This window comes from Balearica regulorum, chromosome 5 (genome assembly GCF_011004875.1).
Source record: "Balearica regulorum gibbericeps isolate bBalReg1 chromosome 5, bBalReg1.pri, whole genome shotgun sequence".
Taxonomy (NCBI): domain Eukaryota; kingdom Metazoa; phylum Chordata; class Aves; order Gruiformes; family Gruidae; genus Balearica; species Balearica regulorum.
The window spans coordinates 14,177,002-14,197,924 of NC_046188.1; the positions used below are offsets into that span (position 1 = coordinate 14,177,002).

At 47.2% G+C, this 20,923-nt stretch overlaps 1 protein-coding gene across 1 annotated transcript; it reads right to left on the minus strand.

Annotated features, from left to right (window-relative positions):
- Positions 1-4,759: 4,759 nt before the first annotated feature.
- CYP46A1 (cytochrome P450 family 46 subfamily A member 1) lies at positions 4,760-20,704 on the minus strand. The gene is made up of 15 exons (XM_075753580.1): positions 20,542-20,704; positions 16,967-17,044; positions 16,572-16,653; positions 15,946-16,019; positions 15,173-15,259; positions 14,350-14,488; positions 13,632-13,742; positions 12,686-12,836; positions 12,095-12,157; positions 10,918-10,990; positions 10,380-10,464; positions 8,418-8,528; positions 8,089-8,177; positions 7,130-7,196; positions 4,760-6,242 (listed from the first exon to the last, which is right to left on the minus strand). The coding sequence occupies exons 1-15, from the start codon at positions 20,667-20,669 to the stop codon at positions 6,081-6,083; spliced, it is 1,500 nt and encodes a 499-aa protein (XP_075609695.1). The 5' UTR covers positions 20,670-20,704; the 3' UTR covers positions 4,760-6,080.
- Between the last annotated feature and the right edge of the window lie 219 nt (positions 20,705-20,923).

Here is a 20,923-nt window from a genome sequence, read left to right on the forward strand (position 1 = left end):
CAGGAGGAGATTGGTGGGACATGGTGGGTGAGATTTCACAGGGTTTGTCCTGGCCGTGATAAAGCAGTGGGACCACTCGCTCCTGCAGTGCTGCTGCTGTCCTTGGACGTGTCTGCGCCTCCTTGCCTCCCTCCATGTGCAGCAATGCCACTGCCTCTCCGGACACAGAACACGCACTGCTCAGGTCGCTTTCTCAAGCCACTCCTGCAAAGGAACCTTTGTGAAACCTACCTGAGAAACTCGACTTTAATATCATGGCTGATCCCAGAACAGCTCTTTCAGTAGCTGAATTTCCTTTGTTGCTTTTTAACCTTAATAGCTCTTTAATTACTGTCCTTATTTTCAAATCAAGTATACATCTGTGTCATATTAATGAATATTCATTGTCACTGGAGAGCTATTAAGTGTATTTTTACCTGTGTTTCCAAGGGAATAGATGCCAGCTGAGTGTAGTATTATCTAATTTCAGCCTGTCCTCAGCACCGTAATAATATCAAGACCTATTAGAGAAGACTCACAGATACATAAAAAATAATAATGATTGATTATTTATTATTTGCTTTATAGTAGCACTTAAGGATTCCTGCCAAGATCATGGCTCTGCTGTGCAAGGCTTCTTGCAGACAACGGCACAAGAGGTGGCCTCGCTTGATGGAGCTGACACCTTAAATGGGAAACGCAGCCAAGTGCTGCAGCAAGGATGTAGCAGAGGAGTACGTGGTCATTTGGGTGTCTTTTAGCTCTTTGGAGGATTTGTGCAAACAAAAGGGGGGAGGAGGTAATGAGGGAAGAGATGGTGAGGGTGGGTGAGACAAGGATCAACCCTTATCAGAACAGCTGAGAAGACCCCATGGAACTGGACTCTACCCCGGTGCTTGACACCAGTATCCCCCGCTAGGATCCTCGGGGTGGATCCAGTATAATCTCTTAGTGGATGCTGCTGGTGCCTCAGGCAGTGGAGGTACTCCAGTGTCTGCTTGTAGCTTACAGTCCTGTGATCTTCTGAGCAAATGGAGCGAGAGTGAAGCTAATTGAGTAAAATCCATTTGAAAAGAAGGAAGCAGTTCTTTAATATCTTTACAATGGGTCTGTACTGGAGGAACAACTTCTCCTGCACCAGTCCAGTGAAGATGCTGGCATGGGCTAAAGAGTCCAAGACCCTCAGCTGGCCCTCAGTGTGGGGGCACTATAGATAGGAAGCAAATCCTATAGATGGACCAAAGAGAAGGACAGCTGGAGCCTGTGTGATGATCAGCGTGGTGATGTTTCCAGAGCAAAAGAGACATGTGTGGAAAGCAGCATTGCTGAGAGAAGGAGGGCATGGAGCTAAAGGGGAAGAACGAGAGGGGAGAAGTTCAGTATTAGCAGGGTTAGCCTACCAGTACAGACTGGGTCTAAAGATGAACAGTCTTCACACTAGTACAGACTGGAAAAGTTCAAGTGCCAGGTACATTCCTAAGTCACTGGCACTTGATCTCCCCTGTAGCCACATTGTTAGAGCAGCCCCTGGCCACTAGCACTCTCCTGACAATTCCTGTTGTGATCTGGGAGTCAAGGAGTGCCAGAGACCATTCCTGATACACAGGTTGCACATAACCACCATAGTTTGAAGGATAAGAGAGCTCGATTGACACGGCTGTTCTGTGCCAGTCTGCCTCAGTGCCAGGGAAAGGTCCAGGGCATATTTCCTTCGTTAATATAGATATCACCTAAGTATTTTGAAGAGGGGGGGGGAAACAGTACCGATCCTTGAGAAGGGGTAGAGGTCCTGCTCCTGAGCACTGTCTCACTTCCAGGAGCTCTGGGCACCTTTGCTGGCTGAACCAGAAGGAGGATCAGAAGATGGTTTGTTCTGAGGGTGCAAAACCATTGGAGAAGTTCAGAGTAGAGCTTGTGTGTGTTGCAGACTCCGGGAGGGAGGAAAGAAGTGCACATTGCTGGGTCGTGTTGAGCTTCTCATTAACCAACATCACCAAGTCCTACTGGGATGCTGGCAGGATTGCAGTGTCCCATTGTGGCCAGTCCCCCCACTCTGCTGCTGCCTCCCTTGTCCCCAATATCACTGGAAGAGTGAAGAAGAGCATGCCCACTGCCTCAGCAAGGAAATGTTATTCATCTTCTAAAAGTGTTTGTCTCTAAATCCAGGAGAACACAGGATGTTGCAATTTGTGGGAACACTGAGAGGTGGTGCAACAGCCCTGCCCATCCCCTCCCGTCCCTCTCTTGTAACACAGCAGAAGGAAATTTCTGACTTTATTGCCTTCCTGGCCTATGAGCCCTGTGTGGAGCAGATGAGTTGGGTACGTGTTATGGACACCTGCTTTGTGATTGTCTTGTCTCAACAGCAGATGTTGCTTAGACCCAGGGAAGGCCTCCCATTGTAGCTCTCATCATATAACCACACCAAGTGCAAATGCATGTATGGTTGTGTGCTTGCACTGGGCCCATCATGTCCTAGGAGCACCAGTTTTTCTGAAGATACAGATACAGTGATTACATGTGCTGCACACCCCTAGCACAGCGCTTTCAAGCTGCTATGGTAAAGAAAACAACTAGGAGCTGGCCATGGCTGGATAAATGGATAAATGATCCTGACAGGGAATGAAATATCCTGATTCCTGCTCTGCATACCTGGCCCCACCAGTGAAGGACAGTATCTTATGCTTACCTACATCTGTTGCCCCAGAGGCTAGATGGAGCAGAAGGCTGTCCACTGTTCAGAAAACGTGCTATAATTGCAATGACTGCAATTGAATCCTGTGCTTCTGAGCTTTTCCTGGCTTCCTGCAAGGGCTAGGGCGCTATTCCTCTCATGCAAAATTGTGATGATTCTTCCCATTCCCATCCTGGGCTCCTCCCAGGAAACGTAGGTGAGTCTGTACACGAGGTGTAGATGTGCTCCAGACTAGCCCCATCTCCCATGCTAGCGATGAAAGGGTTGCCTTCCTCTGAAAGACAGAGGCTTCTCTGGGTGTATGTCCCCTAACTGGTTCCCTCCTCTCTCAAGAGGTCCAGGCAGCAGCATTTTCCCTGTTTCTTGTCTATGACACTGATAGCAAAGGGATAAGATCAAGCTCTCGGGTTAGCACAAAAAAACTGGGGAGAAATCCTGGGGGGGGAAGTCCTCACTCTGAGCACATACCTGAAAGTCCTGGGCATCGATCCAGAAGAGGGAGGCAAAGAGGTTCTAGGTGTGGGAGGGGGATCAAAGAAACCAGCAGCAGCCTTCCATCAGAACAGGAGGAAGACAGACACCTCTGATAAAGACTTAGGAGCAAGTGTCACCACTAGTGCCCTCAGCTTTGGGGGCAGCTGCTTACCTTGACTCCTGCCAGCTGAGCTTCTGGCTGCCTCCAAAGAGTTCTTGTCCATGTGTAGGTGTGGACATCTGGGGACGGTGAAAGCAAGAGGAGCTGCTGGAGGGCAGGCTCCTACCTGCAGGGTGCAGGGACAGGAGCTGCCCTGAGCAGCCTGGCTTTGCAGTTCATGTCAACTGAGAAACCCTTTTGCATCCAGGCACGCCACACAGGGCTGCACCGGGCCCCACCTGGGTGGAATCCAGAGAAAAAAATCACCCCACCAGCCATCTCCAGATTTTTGTTTTGCCCAACAGCCAGTAAAAGGATAATAAGAAAAGGAACTGCTCCTACAAGCAGCTGGGAAGGGGAGACAGACCTTGCTCTGCTTTTTTTCCTTCCTGGCCACGATCCCAAGCAGAGGGCTTGGTGCAGATAATGATTGCTTGCCCCAGAAGAAAAATAACACGTTTCTCTTCCCCAGAATAACGAAAAACTGTCCTTCTGTGTGCTTTCCATGAAAGCTGCAGCCCCCAGCTTCTTCATACCTATGGCTGTCACAGCTGAGTCTGTCTGGGCACTTGTGGCCTGAAGCTTCTCAACAGGGTTTGGCAGAGCCTGTGCCAGCACCCAGCTGGCATGCAGGGCCCCAGAGAGCAGCTTTTCTGATCCTGCCCCCTTTTTTTTTTTTTGGCAGACAAGGTATCACCTCCCTGCTGGGAGTGCAGGACAAAACACTGCAGGGTGTTTGCACAACATCACAGGGCATCATCTGCTCCTGCCCTATGATGCCCTGGAGGAGCCCAGGAGGTGATCTTCTAAGAGAAGGAGCTGTCAAAGCTGAGGAGCACTGATCCTGTTGGGTGCATCGACAAGGAGAGCTTGCCATCTGCTGGAAAGCGATCAGCATTGCCAGGCGACAGTCTGGGAAGAGCTCTTGGGTGTAAGAGCAGGAGAAAGGCCTGTGTCAGCAGTCCCTGGAAAGCTGGATGGCATTTGGGCTTGCAGAGAGAGCAGGAAGAGCATCATCTGAGGGGGGGTAAGCACAGAGCAGGCAGCAGGAAGCACTGGTCTTGGGCAGATGAGGTCTGACCAAATGCACTGCGGGGTTTTAACATGCTACTGCTCCCCTCAAGCCATCCCTGGAGGTACCTGTCCCCACTGCAGAGGTAGCAGAAGAGAGCGTGAGACTAATGCATCTTGACTCATTCATTAGTAGGGCAGAGTGGAGAGCTGGCGTGGTGGTGTCTTGCATCTCCACAGCAAGATTTGCCAGCATGTCTGTCAAGCTGTGTGATGTTCACAGCTTTCCCCACCACTCCCTACGCCTCTGAGATACTTCCCTCCCTCTGACATATTCTCAAGCTTCAACCTTTCATTACACCACTGGCACACCTAGCCAGGCTGGCATCAAGCATCCCACTCCCAACCGCCTCAGGAACACACATCCAGCTGGAGAGCCCTCAGTTTTCCAATGAGATTTTATTAATGTCGAGGAGGATATAAGCAGATCTCCAGCACAAGGGACTGGAGAGCTTACCTACTGATAGCTGGACTGAACTTTCCCTAGCAGCACAGGTATTGGTACCTCTACGTATGTTAGTACATACAGAGTTAGTATGACATTGCTTATGGTATCAAAAGCCACATCAACCTTATTGGCCTGCTCTCCCACTGCTGCACTGAATCAGACAGTGCACAACAGGGGCAGAGCCCCGGAAAGCCTGTGGTGGTTTCCACACCAGGAGAACTTGACAGTGTACAGACTGGGTTCTAGGCCCTTTAATTCAAAAAGGTAAGAAGTAACAGTGGCAGTACCAATTGTCTTGAATTCCCTGTGTTTCATGACAGAGAAGGCCCAAACTCACATTAGGTATCCATGTATTTCTGGAAGGCGGCATTTTCACACAATGGGTTTTTTTTTCCCTAGCAGAGCCAGGCTGCAAGCCTGCATGCAGTGAGCAATTCTGGTCCATCTGTGGAAGAAGGGGGCATGGGATCTCCTCCTGCTTCTGCCTCAAGTTGCAGATGCATTTCTTCAGCAGCAATATCATTTTAAGCAGCATTTGGTTGCAGGCACTTACTTCCAACCCTACTGCACCTACTAGACCATCTAGCCCAAGTGTTGGTATAGCTTTGTGGTAAACCAGATGGGGAAAATGATCCAAGTTAAAATAAACCCAGCAAGATACCCTCCCCCTCAAGGAAAAGGCATGGGCTGTGGAGAGGGGTAGCAGGAAACAGGAGAGCCCCTTTCAACAGCATGGACTGGGAATCTATGCTCTGAATAATACTGTAAGAAAAATAGGAGAAACTGAATAAAAATGAGGCAGAAGAAACCAGGAAAAGTAGTGGCCTCAGTCTCTGATTTTTGTTTCACTGTGTAAACAGGAAACTCCCTGAACAAGGGCTTACTTAGACCATGTTGTGTTGGAAGTAAACTTAATGGAAACTATCAGCTGGGATTTGAGTGTAGGTTTGTGTGGAGCTCCAGGGATACTCCAGTGAAAGGACATTCTTTTCCAAGTCTGGTCAGAACCAAACAGGCCCCCAGGAAAATACAGCCTTTGCAATTCCAGGTACGCTTCCAGATCAAGGATGCTCAAACATACCTAGAGTGACTCTCCTAATGTTTTCTTCAGTGAATGATGAGGAAGGCTAGGAAAAAATTCAGTCTAGTAACCCTCCAAAGGGGCCTGCAAAATCTAATCTTTGATTAGTGTGAAGATCTTCAAAATCAGAAGAAACGCTACCACTACCGTGTCACGCTCTTTTCCTGCGCAGTCACTCCTGGCAGCCTCTTGGAGTGCTCCTTGGCTTTAATTTACACATCACTCCATCTAGTGGCCTAACGGTTCCGGTATCCAAGAGTTTGAAACTCTGCCCTGGTACCAGCTGGAATTCAAACCTCTGCAGCAGTTTTGCCATCACCACTTTCGCCTCCATCTGTTAAGAAAAAAACCCCAAAACTTATCAGTGACAGCAAATACAGTTTGGACTGCAGCTGCTTAAAGCCAGTGTATTACGCCATGCTGCTTTGTCAATAGAGAGATTTAAAATGTCCATGTTACTCTTAATGTAGCTGAGTTTGGGCAGAAAGAAGAGTCACCTGGGGCTTCCTGGATTTGAAGACAACCGACAGGCACAAAGATCTGTCCCTGGGTTCATGTGTTAACCCCATTTTGGAAATCAGAGGTAAAACCAAGCACTTTAACTTGAAGATTTTGAGCACTGATGCTTAGATGAACTCAACAGCACAGACCCAAAGAGCAGGTCTCCTACTGTCCTTCCAAAATGCTCTCTGCCATGCTGAAGTAATCAGAGACTTTACTAAATTGTTCTTCCCATCCATGCAGCCCCCTCTCCACCTTCTCAGTGCCAGTCCTGGCTTGTGGCCTTCTGACAGCTGTTTTTCCTGCCTTGTCTCTACCAGCTGCAACCACAGGATGGTCCCCAAGAGCCCCTGCACACACCCCCACCACGTGACCTCAGCTGGCAAAGGGATGTTGACTGCAATTCCCATCAAGGGGCTTGGATTCAAGCAGGGTGACCCAGAGCAGTTCAGAGGGAGAGCAGCCTGCACCCCTCCCCTGCAGGCACCTTGGCTGCACGTGGGCACAGGTGATGCGGGACCAATTTGGTACATGTATGTCTGCTCACGTGACAGCACTTTAGAGACATGCCCTGTCGTGAGCACGGTGGGGATCTTCGCTCTGGAGAGAGGAGGGTCAGTGCACCATCAGTGCGGCCTTTGGTCCCCCCACCAGCCACGGCCAGCGCACCCCGAGCCGGCCCAGTGCTGCTACGAAGCATTGTTCCAGGCCTCCGCTTACCTGTGCGAACGCCTGCCCGATGCAGGATCGGGGGCCCAGAGAGAATGGAAAATAGCAGTAATACGGCCTGCAAAGAAGAATGTTCAAATCTGTCATTCTGACAGCTTGGTTGTAAAGAAACAAGCACCCATTTCATCACAGCAGCAAGGAAATGGTCTAAATACCACCTCACCTAGCTGACTTGTTAAGACGATCTCCAAATTAACTTTTTTTTTTTTTTGCACTTCACAGCAGCAATACAGCTCTGCAGCAAGGTTCCTTGTCATCTCCGCTTACTGTATGGCTCAGCTCACAGAGGTGTTTTGATGTGTGCAAAGCTGAATGTCAAGCATACTCTAAATGCTCTCTAGCCTTTCACAGGGACGTAACGATCCACCCAATTATTGCTCCTTTGGACAGCTCTGAACCATGCGAGTGAGGGGGCATTTGGTTGAGGACCCCAGACTAACTCTAGGCTGAAGTAAAACCCCCGACTCATGAAGTAGTGAGATGCAGGGATCAGCACCACCTGTTTAGGTCACCGGTCCCTCCTACTGCACTCCCGCCTACTGGTTAGGCATAGGCTGCCTCCCCACGTGGCTCAACAGCATCTTCTGTCCCTTGTCCCCTTCCTAATGTGGAGACACTTCACAGCATCCTTGGGCCAGGGCTGCCACACGTTAAATGTCTGTGTAGCATTAAGGCAAATATTCAACCTGGTTTTGGCCCAAACCTTGTTTATTTACCTCAATGTAAACATTAAGTAACATTGGTATTGATCTTTTTTTGTAAGGTATCACATGGTATAAAGAACTTCTGAACAGAAGCTGTGCATTATTGCTCTCTATTTGCATTTGGATAAGGCTTTAGCATTACTTATACTGGAATGGAAAAATAGCTGTATTCTACTTTCTTCAAATCTCTTCCTATAATGGTTCCTTATTACATATTTAATAACCTGAGAGTAAAAAGAAACTCACTTAGGTGCATCTTTGCTAAATCGGTCTGGATTGAAAGTGAGTGGATCCTTGAAATACCTTTCCATCCTCCCCATTACGTAAGTGCTGAACTGTCAAGAAAGAGTTTATTTGCGTTAGTGAGGAGCAGCAGACTGAAAACGCCTCTCTGCTTTCACAGGTACAAAACCATAACTGCCTTCCACTCCCCAGGCAAAACCGATCCAGAGGCCCAATTCATACCTCGGTTTTGGCCAAAATTTCAGAGAGGATTTTGGCCCTCTGATACACAGATCCATTACATTTGGATTGACTGCAGCAGGTAAAAGGTGCTGCTGGTGGATGGGACTCACAATGAGCGATGTGTTTGCAGGAATTCTGACACCGTTGATGACGCGCTCCTTCTCCATCCGGCGTACCGTCCCCGGGACGGGTGGGTAGAGGCGCAGCGATTCCTTCAAAACCTGCATCAGCGAAAAGCACAAAAGGTCAGTTAGTTAATAGAGTGTAGGAAGTAGAAATACAATTAATTATCTCCCTATGGCCTTTCGCTTTGGCTAAATGGGAGCTTCTGACTTGTGGAACAGATGCTGGTGTATCTGCCTTGGACTCCTGCGGGCAAAATATATGGCTAAGTCAGCTCCGTCAGGCCTGGTGCTTTCTTATGACTGGTTAAAATACAGGGGAAAAAAAGCCAATTCCCACAAGAGATACCACGCATTGAACAGATCTAACACCTCAAGGCAGGTCAACAACTAAGTGAAAAGTTACTGGGAGGCAAATTCAAAGGGAAAAATTCTAAAAGTGGAGTCTCATGGCCCCAGTGAGCCATTCTCAGTGCCAGCTGCCATGAGGACAGGCAGTTGCTCCCACCTCCTTCCCACTCTCAGCACTATGCTCCCCCTCCTGCCTTTGTCCTGCTTCTGCTGCTCGGGGAGCCGAGCCAGGTCAGAGCACCAAAATGACAAAAACACAGCCTGGCAAAGTAAAATGTACAGGGAACAGTGAGGAAAAAAAATGGAACGAGATCATTTCTTTTGGTGGTAGTGAACTGTAAGAATGGCTTATTTCATCAAAGTGAAACCTAATTAGCAGTGCACATTAGCATCGCACTGCAAATGCAATTAACAGGGTGTATTCACAAGTGGATTAATGAAAAAGCAGCATGGACAAAAGGATTCAGAACTGCCTGAGCGACAGGAGAGGAATCCCATGGTCTCTGATACTCCAGTGATGGACTGGCTCTGACCAAGGGTGACTGTGATTTTGGCTGTACAGATCCAAGTTTGTTCTGTTAAATTAATGGTCGTCTTTGAGATGCTCTCATGTGATCTGTCTTAAAACTGAAAGGCTTAGATACCTCATGCTAATTGGAGTGGTAATTGTGATGGTGTTTGAAGAAGCCTAAAGAAATCTGATGATTTCTGTAACGACACAGAGATGCCTTTTCCTTATGAGAAATGCACCTCTGAAATCCATCCGTTGTCAAAGCACAGTGATTTGTGGGATGGGATATAGTAAATGGTAAAACACCATCACCCACCTCGACAGGGCAGTTTAAGAAAAGAGCCATCATGGCAAATTACTAAAATCACAGGGAATTTAAGCAGGGAGAATAGGTGCCAGGACTGTGATTCAGCCTCTCCTGAAGGCTACTGGCATCCCTCATCTTGTAAAAAAGGATATGCAACACAAATGCTGGCGAGTAACCAAGCCCTGGCTTTGCAGTTCATTACCAACCAGTATTTCTACACACAAGACCAAACTTCCCTCCCCCCAACCCGAGTGACTGAAGAGAGTTTCAAGCCTGCATAATAAAAAATTGAAATTGCAAAAAGATTATTTTTTGACGTCCTCAAATCCTGCTGAGTTTATGGCACATGGTGAGATCATAGCTGAAAATGCTTTAACAATAATCAAGCAAGAGTTGTGAGTTTGGAAAGGGCCTGGGACTCATGCACAGGTTGGGCTTGAAGTTGCAAGCCCTTCTTAAAATACAGCTATGGTATCACCTTACACAGGTAGGGATCAAGCAACTTCGGTCTAGCTCCCAGATGGGTAATAATTAAAGAAAGCAGTGAAAGAATCGTGGGATTTTGGAAAGAAATTCGAGCAACATCCTTCCCAACAAGGCTGGGCTGCTGCAAATGGCTCATGGTACCTGCTTGCTGACTGTCTGGGAGGGTCAGCTGTCAGGATCAAATGTTGGCATTGATCTTAAAATTTTAAGTGTGTGGCTCCTCTTGGCAGTCCCATGAGATGGCAGGAGTGCTACCAACAGCTCTGACTGGTATTTTATCTCACTCCTACTGTACCTGCGATAAGTACGTGAGTTTGCTAAGATCCTCATGGTTAATGTCTCTCTTGGCACCAAGAACTTCATCCACTTCAGCATAAAGCCTGCAGTTAAATTAAAAAAAACAAAAACAAAAAAGTTAGTTGCAGACACCTATTTCTTGCTAGGCAAGGTGACAAATTACATTTTTTACTTTCCAGACACTGAGTTGGACTTTGATTCCCATCTTCAGGCACAATGCCTACTGATTCCCAGCCAGCCTACCTGAACTTGCGCCTCCTATCAGGCTGGAGCAACGTGCATATAGTGCAGCCGAATCAGGCAGGACTCCAGACCAGCTTTGTACAAAGGCTTTGGAAAAAATCACTTAGATGGAACTGAAGTAATTAATCATAACTTTCTTTAAAATTTTGAATATATTGGGACCACAAAACTGTTTATTTTGGAAGGGAGGCTAGAATTTATTGGGAATTAATCCTAGCTTTTTAATAATCCTTATAATTAAGTTCACCTTGAAATTAACAGCAAGCTGGGTTTGCAAATTGGAGCACACGTACCTTTCCAGGATTTCAGGATGCTGACCCAGTGCCATTACTGTAAATGACAACTGATTGGCAAGGGTTTCATGACCTAACGACACAAAAAATTGGTTTAAAGGTTAGTATGAAATAACATGATACAAAGATGGTCTACTACTGTGAACAGGAAACTTTAAACATCAGGCCTTGGATGTTTAATTTCAAGTACGCTAGAAATTAAAGGACACACTAAAAGGGATGTAAATTCTACGTAAGGAGCTTTCAAGAATGACAAGACCTAGCTGGTAAAGATGTAAGTCGTCTTGCTCAACGCAAAGCTGCAATGGCTGCATATGGCACCTACTGGTTATGAGCTCCCTAACAGGAGCGCCAGTGAGGTTCAGTATTTGCCTTGTCATATTATGGGACACGTGGGCCTGCGAGAAGCAAGGATTTACTGGTTTTGAGGGGAAACAGAGCTTCTAACCAGCTTTCTTTGAAAGACCGGCTTTACATGGATAGTTTTCATTTTTCCATGGGTAGGCATATGTATTACTGTGAAGCATCACAGAAAACAGACTTCTGCAAAGATGTATTTGTTGCAATAACATCTATCTTGTGAAAGAACAGTGTTTTGACCTCACCTTCTTAGGAACCTAAATCCTACTGACTTGCAAAATTGTTTTTTCTACATTGTTCGCCTCACATATCATCTCGGACCCTGATTTTTCTGATAGTCAGCAGTTGGTGGAAGAGGGCACTGTCAAGCCTAACACTCTTAAGGCAAGAATGGCATTTAGTCTGGTGCGTAAGGCGATGCGAAGACATGTGGAATATGTTAAAGATGCTTTCAGTGGGGTTCAGCAGGATCTGGGAGGAAGGGTCAGAACCCCGTGAGGAACAGCCTTGCACCCCAGCGGGCAGCGCTGCCCTCTGCACTGCAGGTTGGAAGCCATCGGCCTGGCACTATTTGCTGTGTTGATATGCCCAAAGGAGGGTAACGCATCATTTGCCTATGAGAAAACCAGGAGTTCTCTGCAGACCTCGCCCAGCTGGTCCTACACCAGTGTAATACTGCTGTCTTCCAGCCAAGTGACTCCTGGTTACAGCATCATCACACAGAGTGAACAAGGGCATTAATCGTGACCCTACAGATGGCCCAAAAATGAGTACAGCTTCCCACGTGACTTATCTAAACATTAAAACAGCTACCAACCCGCAACAAAGAAAGTGATAAAGTTATCCAGAATGTTTTCATCATCTCTAGTTTCCTCCAGAGCTGTCAAGAGAGAAAAGCAAACAGATTAGAAAACACTCCTGTGCCCCAGCTGGAACAGCCAGAATGCTCTGCCCCATTTTGCACATTTTGTCTGAGGTGGCATCAGGAGGGGATGATAAGTGGGCAACTCAGTGGTGACTTGCAACCAATATTTGATACAACACAAAGAAATGGGGAATTTTCAAAGCAACTCTCACTATCTCCAGTGTGAAAAAAATCCTTCTGAAGACATCAGAGGATCAAAGTTCAGATCCCCAAAATAAGCCTCCCCAATTCTTCCCCGGGAGGCTGGTGAGGCACTGGAACAGGTTGCCCAGAGAGGTTGTGGATGCCCCATCCCTGGAAGTGTTCAAGGCCAGGTTGGATGGGGCTTTGGGCAACCTGGTCTGGTGGAGGGTGTCCCTGCCCATGGCAGAGGGGTTGGAACTAGATGATCTTTGAGGTCCCTTCCAACCCAAATCATGCTATGAAATCTCATGGCAAAACAGGCCACAGATTAATTAACTGCAACAGCAACGTGTCCCTTACCATCTCCTTTCAGTATCTGCGTAAGAATATCCAGCGTGACTTCCTTCCCGTTCTGGATGGCCTCTCTCCTCTGGTCAATGCACTCCTTCCCCACACGCCGCAGCAGCCTCACGCTCTCCCTGACCTCCAGCTTCTGTTTCCCTGACATGTACTGAATACAGAATTTCTTTAGTCATTTTATTCCTTTTGCTAGTGAAAAATAATGCTTGACAATATTTTTAAGTGAGCACATTGTTTCCTGCTAAATGACATTTGTCACAAAAACGTCTGCTCTTCATAGAACAAAGTGAACATGCCCAAGGTGAAGGGTCTGGGCTGAAATGAGAAATATTCCAATCTGGGCATGGTGACGTCCTGCCTTGTCAGAAACGATGTTTTGAGCACCATCAGCAAAATTCCTCAGCCCTCTACGGAGAGAAACTGCAGCATGCGATACAGAATCTCACCTCTGGGCCCAAAAAGGAAAATGGGAGCTCTAAAAGCCTGAAGTACAGCTTTCATGAGAAACTGTGGAATGATTTTTAACTTTAAAATTTCAGATTACATCCCTAATTTCCTAGTATATGAATTTTGGTCAAAAATATAATTTTTAATGGTAGGAAAGTTCAAATTTCTTCCACCTTGACCAAAGGCTGCATCCTTCTTAGACAAGTAACAAAAATCTCAATTCTTGCAGTGATAAGTGTGAAAGTGTAAAACCACATGAGAAGACAACACATGCATGGGGAAGAGAAGGCAGAAAGTCAGAAAGGAAGCATTAAATGTTAATTTTGCAAGTTTTTAATAGCACTAACGAATCTTATTTCAACGTATGTCAGAGGGAAAGAGCTACTGATGACCCTTTCTCCATCGTACACGGATCTTGCACAGCTCCAGCCCACTGGTGCAGGAGCAGGGCTTCCAGCTGCGTGCGAGGAGAGAGGACTGAAGCGAGGTGTGTACAGACCTGCAGGAAGGGGATGCGCGTCTTGGTCATTCCCTCTAAAATCGTGGTCACAGCATGCGGGAAAGGTGTCTGGTCATCACTCAGTGCGTTTAATTCCAAGCCAAAGGCTACCTGGGGAGCAGGAGAGAAAAAGGCAGCAACTTGCTAAATCCTCCTGGCTCCCTGGGACTGGGGTGAAAGAACAGGACAGCCTCACACCACCACCTTTTCCCCTAAAAATGCCTCAGGATACATCCTGCCTTGCAGGAGGCTGTGAGGGAAGGGTAGTATCTACGTTGTGCTTCCTCCTTGTTGGGGGGATTAATAATTTACTATTACTCTCCATTCATCCCAAACTGTTTTGCATCAAGAAGGGAAAAGCCAGCACAAAGCAGACTTCACGCTGACATATAATGGTAATAATACATCCCCACGTGAACCAGCACTGGTGTGCCCCTTTGGGCACAGAGGGGTGGGAGGTATGAGGCTGTAAGGCCTTTTGCAAAGGGTCCCCATCCTGCAGGCCACACCTAGGCTGTGCAGACCCTTCCCTAGCTGCCTCTCGCTATGGCTCAGCCTGAATGCAAGTGGCACAATTAGTTCTTCAGCTCTTCTGGCACTGCTGGGTAAAGGTCTCGTTCCCTGGCTCTGGCTCCCGATCCCGTCCTGCTGCTGGTACCAGTTACTTGCAATCCTTCCTGCCAGCCGCAGAGGAAACAAGAAAGTGGACAGCTGGTACCTTTGCAATGATATCCAAAGTCACCCGGCTCATCATCGTCAGCATGCTAAACTCTTTTTTTCCATCTGCCTTTTCCTCTAGCTTCTTCATCAGCTCCTCTGCTTTTTCATTAAAAGTTTCCATCAGACCAATCAGGTAGCTGAACAATCAATAAAAATGAGTGATGGGGGCTCTGGAGAGGATGCCGTTGCGCAGGCAAAATTACCTTCATTATTTTCCATAGAGAATTGTAAAGATTTTTTTCTTATTTATAATAAATAATTTTTATTTTTTTTTTAATACTTTAAAAAGCAAACAGATAAAATGAGCTAAATTCTTCTCATAGCAGCCCTGCTCCATCCTGCCATGTAAACAATGGCTACCATGGCAAAGGGCTTTGGCCTGTGCATGCCAAAGTAAACGGACTTTATCTTCAGACCCTAAAGGCAACGCATAAAGGCACACACAAGCAAACAAGACCAACCTCCTGCTTATCAATCACACCATATCTCCCACAGCAAATCACTCAGGTGAATTATGAGGCTTGCCCACATCAAAACCCCTGAGGTCTGTTTTCCAATAGGATAAGGCAGTCATCACCACACCCCTGGACACGTAACCCTTTCTGTGGTCGCTGAGCTCACATGGATGTCACTGCCCCATGGAAGTCTGGTCAAATTATACTTGTGATGGAAACGGTGCGTTGGACTCTTAAGTAAAACATGATTTTGGCACTAATTTTTTTTTCCTCTTTCTAAATATCAAATAATGGATCAATGATGGGGAGAATCATGAAAATACAACACAAATAACAGCTAGATCATCCCAGAGATATTTGCCTTACGTTCTGCTGAAAGCTGGATCCATCACCTTCCGCTGCTTGTGCCAATGCTCATGGTTGCAAACAGTTACCAAGCCATTCCCGAGACACCTAGCATTTGGGAAAACAAGGAGAGGAACAGTTTTCAGCAAGGGAGCCAGCCGAACCCTGTGTAGTCACAAAGATAACTCTTCCACATCTACCTTCTTGTATTTTTCCCCACATGTAGGGACCACCATGCTGCTTTGAGTACAGAGCTGTTGCATCACTGTGGACAATGACTGAACTGCAGATATGTTTTGCCTGGTAGGTATGGACTGCTGAGTGCAATAAGCTGCTGGTTCATTACAGTTGTTATGCAAATAATTAATACAACAACTGGATTATTATATTTTTTTTAAAGCTTCAGGCTAACAGAGGAAAATCCCCTTTTTTGCTATTGAACTTCGGAGCTGGAAACTCCCATGCATTAACGAATAATTCAGTGCTCTAAAATCTAAGTGAGTTTGATGATGGTCTTGAGCAAACTATTCTGAGACTAACTGAACACCCACAGGGGAAAAAAAATAGTATGTGATCAAGGTAAAAAAAATTCAACATAACCTCCTCCCTGACTGGGAAGACATTTGACCTGACACATAATTTAATAGGTACATGCTGCTTACACATGTCTGGAATTAGTCATTAATCCCCACACAAAGGTAAATGGTCTGAGTCAAAGTAAGTGTCATGCCTGTGATGTTATTAATCTGTCACATATTTTCAGATCGCAATGGCTTCAGATGTGTTTCGCCTACCTCTCACCAAGTGTGTTGAACATACGACCATACACCATCCGATCCTTTGGGTACTGTGGTGACATCAAGAACTCCTAAAAAATCAAGTCTCAAGTCAGTGAATACCGAGTGCAACCCGTTTCCCAGACAAAACATAAAAAGCCACTTGTACATTTGCTCTTTTCCTCCTGTAGCAATAGTCTGAAGACTAGATGAATTATTTGGCGTGCCCCGATTCCCCAGTTCCCGTGCTGCTAGCTTGTTTTGCGTGCCTTTAGCACTTTTTGCCCAATGACCCAAAATCTCACTCTGTGGTTACTGCAAAGATTTAGAAGAAGAAATTCAGTCCCTTGTGCCTTGCTCATTTGAGATATTAAGCTCTTGCAGAGAGTCTGCTTTTCAGAAATAGTGGATGCTTGCTCTATCTGCTGTTTAAATAAAGGCAACAATGTAAATCAACTGATCAAGGAAGATAAATCAGGACAGCCCAGAGAGCAGAGTATCTCATCCTCCTAACCCAGCCAGAGCTGCTGTCTCCACAGGCACAGCCTGGCTGCACTGTGCTGTCCTGAACACCAGGCACCACCGCTCTCTTTCTGGAGGGACGGGCCAATCCCCACTGTCGATTCGGCTTTATTTTGCAGTACCTTCACTCCTTCAGGACTCAGAACCATTACCGAGACTCTGTGAAAGGCATTAAATCGTACGAGAGGTCCATATTTCTCTGCCCTACAAAAAGAGAAGAGAAAAAAAAGAAAAAAAAAGAAAAAAAAAAAGGAGAATTATGGCACACAAACCACCAACACGTAACAGTTCAGACCTAATAACCTCAAAGGACCAAAGCAGAGAACTACTTGTACTGGGAACTACTGCAGTCTGCAGTGAATAAAGCCATTAAGAGAAAGATCAATGCGCTCTCTCTAGCTCCTCTACCAACCTTTGGAACGATGCTACACGCATAATTCAGGGCCTCTGTGCCTCGATTTCCCAATTTGTGTTACAGGGCTACCCCATTGTATGTTACTGATGTGTCTCCACTTACCACTGCAGTAAGAGATCATGCATAAACTCCTGTTTCCTCAGCATCCTCCACAAGATCAGCAGATGGCCAAATAAAAAGCTGCAGAAAATGAAGGTTGAGAAGGTGAGTGCGTTGGTTGAGGATGCCAACACAGGGGTTTGTATAGATTGCAATCCTTGTTGCTCAGTGATGCAATATGAGCGCTGTTCATGCTTTCCTCCTTGTAAGGAAAGATTAAAAGTAACACCTAGCTGTGCCAAAGCCCAGCCCTCACGTGGGTAAGCTGGGGACCAGGGACAGGCTGGTGCACTCCTGCAGCCAGGAAGACCAGTGCAGAGACACAGGACAAGGTCTTTTTTGCTGCTGTATTATAGGAGATGTTTGGGTCTGGGTGGGAGCTCCCAGCAAACTGCTTTGCTCTTTGCCTAGCTGACTGAATCTCCACTGCAACTATTACGTTTCTGTACATGCAACAGATATTTGCATGAAATATTCTTTAATACATACTCAGCCCTGATAAGCATAACTTTGGTTCTATCAATGGAGTTTAACTGAGTAAAATTAGGAATGGTCGCCTGCTGTCTAAAGTCACGTCAACTCAAATGCTGGGTAAAACAAGACAACCTAGAAGGGTAATCACTGCTTAATATGGAAATTGCAGAAATGAATAAAAAGGGTTAACTCTTCAAGTGTAATAGCTGTATTAAAAAGTTAGAGATCAATTCCTTCCTTCAGCTGCAAGTGGCAAATTCCCACCGGCTTTGCATACATCTCTGAAGGAACATTTGGCCAAGTTCCTCTCTAAATGAAGCAAGCTGCACTCGAGATCTGTTGTCCATGTGAGAGACAGACAGCCATGCTATCATCCTTTTCAGTATAAACAAGCTATAGAGGAAAAACAGGCTCTTATTTTATTTCTCTTGGAACCAGGAGGTGCTTAAATTAACAACCAAAGTTATCCAACATCTACAGAAACTTTTAATCCTTCACTTGTTTGACTTCTCCATTGTAATTGGACTCCAAAAAGATGTGAAAGCCCCAAACTTGACAGATGAGTCCTTCGTTAACTAAAGCTCTGGAAACTGCTCCATCTGCAGCGCACGAAGATCCCACTCGTGGCTCCTCTTGTGTGACACATGAATCCTCAGAGATATTTTTCATCCTCTGCCCCATCACTACACAATTAAGTCAGGTGTTACAATAGGCCTAAAACATTCATCCACTAATAAGAAGTCGGAATTACTTACTGCCTGACATAAAAAAAAACCCCTAAGCAAAGGATTGGCTTGAGTCACATTCAGATGATGTGCCACTATTATCTGAAAACATGTATTTGCAAAGAAATCACTTTTGCCCATTTCTTGCTATTAAATCTTCAATATGAAGCAAATCTTTGAAGAGATGACCTCCTTTTTTCACAGGTGAGCCGTTCATGTGGTAAAAACAACGCAAAGCCACTAGGACTCACTTTTCCAGCCTGTCCTGCACAAGCCTCCTTTAAGAATATGCTGTGTTAGTTCTGCTAAAATAAATCAGCCCAAGAAATCAAGGGCATTAATGAAATCTTGTCATTGTACATCCGTAAGACCTTAGACAAGGTCTGAGGTTTTGATAAGATCCTGTTGTAGTTCATCATAAAACACAGCTTTCTTAAGCTTTTCTCAAAGGGAAAGAGCCAAGGGTGAAGGGAAAGTCATGCATCTGGGTCAGAATAATACCATGAAACTATACAGGCTGTGGGCTGGGGAGCAGATCTGCTGACCACAACTTGGGGGCTGGTCCTGGTGGGCAGCAAGCTGGACACAAGCCAGCCTTTGCTTCTGGTGCTGCTCCTCTCCAGTTTGCCAGATGCAGTCTCAGCTGAGAAGTGTTTAGATTTGGATGAATCCCATTTCAGAGCAATTTGGGTTGGCAAGGAGCTCTGAAGGCCACCAGGCCAGTTCCCTGCTCCAGGCCAGTCAACATTAGAACTATGTTCCATAGCTCAGAGCCTCACCTGGTCAGGGTTTGAGCACCCTCATGGTGAAGGTGTTTTACCTTATACCTAACTGGGATTTCCCTTGAGACAACTTGTGCCCTTTGTCCTTCATTTTGCAACTCCAAGGAGAGTCTGGCTCCATCTTGTCATAGCCACTCACTAGGTAGCTGAAAATAGCCAGTGGATCCCCTCCACCCTTTAGCAGCCGCTTCTCCATCCAAAGCAAGCCCAGCTCTCTGCCTCTGGGGCATCCTGGCTGCCCCCCACTGGACTCATCCCAGTTTGTCAATGTCTTTCCTGTACTGGGGAGACCTCCACCACACGCAGCACCCAGCTTCTGGCTTTACTTTTTTTTTTTTTCTTTAATAAATTACTTTTAAGAGCTGGAGGTATTTGATTTTCCTTACCTTGGACATTTAGAAGTCGAAGTCTTTGTGCAACAGGTACTGAAATGGGGGTTTTTGAACTGTCCCTAGCAAATTATACTTTTGAAAAAAGCTATCAAGCACTGTGGGCTCACATGACATACAAGATTCCACCTAGACATACCAGTACTAGAAACCTTCCTGGCAAGGATCCTAGGTTGACCACCATCAAGCCTCAAACCCTCAAGAAGGAACAGAAAAGGCAACTTGGGAACCCTGTGGCTGAATTACTCTAGGGTGTTACTTCACACCGCAGAATGAGCCTAAGGACAAGCAGGTTCAGGTAAGACAAGATCCATCCTCTCTCTAATCTTAGTACCTGACCCTGATTACACAAGTAGGCCGAAACTTGGAAGTTAGGCAGCCACATTTGGTGTCCCTGTAGGGTTGTGTGTAAGAGCACGCTGGTGTGGTGTCTCCTCCTGTGGCAAGTTACAGAGGACACGTGCACCCAAAGGTGAGGCTGAATGGGAAGCCCACACACTCTGGTAAGAACTGTGTCTCCTTGTGACAGCACTGCCACTGACTTGCTGGCAGCCTTCTCACTGCCCTTTACCACGTATGAATTTTTTTTTTTTTGGCAGAAACCCAACACCTAGCTCATGAGAGGGAGCAGGGAAGGTGCCTGGTGGAGTTAGTGTCAATGTGCCTCGTGGAGCGGTGAGGGAGGGCAGGCTGCACTGGTCCAGTGCAGAAACCCCCTCCTGCACGGCTGGTGCTGCTGGTCAGGTCCCCTTGGCGTCCTAAGCAAACGCACAGCTCCGATGGGCAACTCTAAACACCTCGTTTCGTGCCGCTGTGGCCACCTGGAGCAACCAGCTGGGGAGATGTAGGTCAGCACATCCCACCCTGCCAGCCCACGCCAGGCAGGCAGTGCTGCGGGATGCGCGTACGTGCGCTGCTCCCAGCCAGCCTGGCCGCCTCCACCTGACCCCTGCCCACAGCAGCAAGGCCCCGGCCCGTCCCGGCAGGCCGCCCCGCAGAGATACGCCGTGTTTATTTTCTGCTCTGACATCTTCTCCTGGCTCCAGCCTGGCACCGAGACCAGCCGCGGTGCAAGGTCCACCGCTCCGGCCAGCCACGGGAACGGGCGCGGGGCTAACGCCGACGGCGGAAAGCCCACTGCAGACGCCTGAAAAACCCACCCCGAGCCCCAGTCTCCTCACCCCGACCCTGCCTCGCCTGCCCCTTACCTCTCCCGCGGGGCGCCGGGGATGTGGTCGTACTTGGCGTGGATGTATTTCACGTAACAGCAGTACAGGCCTACAGCCAGGAGGCAGAGCCCCAGCAAGAGCCCCGCCGCCGCCTCCAGCGCCTCCATCGCTCCGCCCCGGACACCGGCCGGGAGCCCCCGGCTGTGGGGGGAGAAAGGAGGGCGGGCTGCGGGCGGGGCGGCCCCGCTTAAAGAGCCCGGCGGCACCGAGGCGGGTGGGTGAGGGGGGACGCTCGCTGGGGGTGCGAATAGGCCGACGCGGGGTAACTGCCTGGCAAGAGTGTGCGTCTGTATATACATACGCGTATGTATGTATGCATGTGTGCTTTCCTGGGTGGCGGTGGTGCTTTGCACAAGTGTGT

Bases quoted from the DNA above. Each gene is read 5' to 3' on its own strand.
- CYP46A1 (XM_075753580.1), bottom strand. From the start codon at position 20,669: ATGGAGGCGCTGGAGGCGGCGGCGGGGCTCTTGCTGGGGCTCTGCCTC. The intron at 13,743-14,349 runs GTACCAGCTGTC...CCTGCTCCCCAG, and splicing joins CTTTGGATATCATTGCAAAG to GTAGCCTTTGGCTTGGAATT. The intron at 12,158-12,685 runs GTAAGGGACACG...CTCTCTTGACAG, and splicing joins GCAGATACTGAAAGGAGATG to CTCTGGAGGAAACTAGAGAT.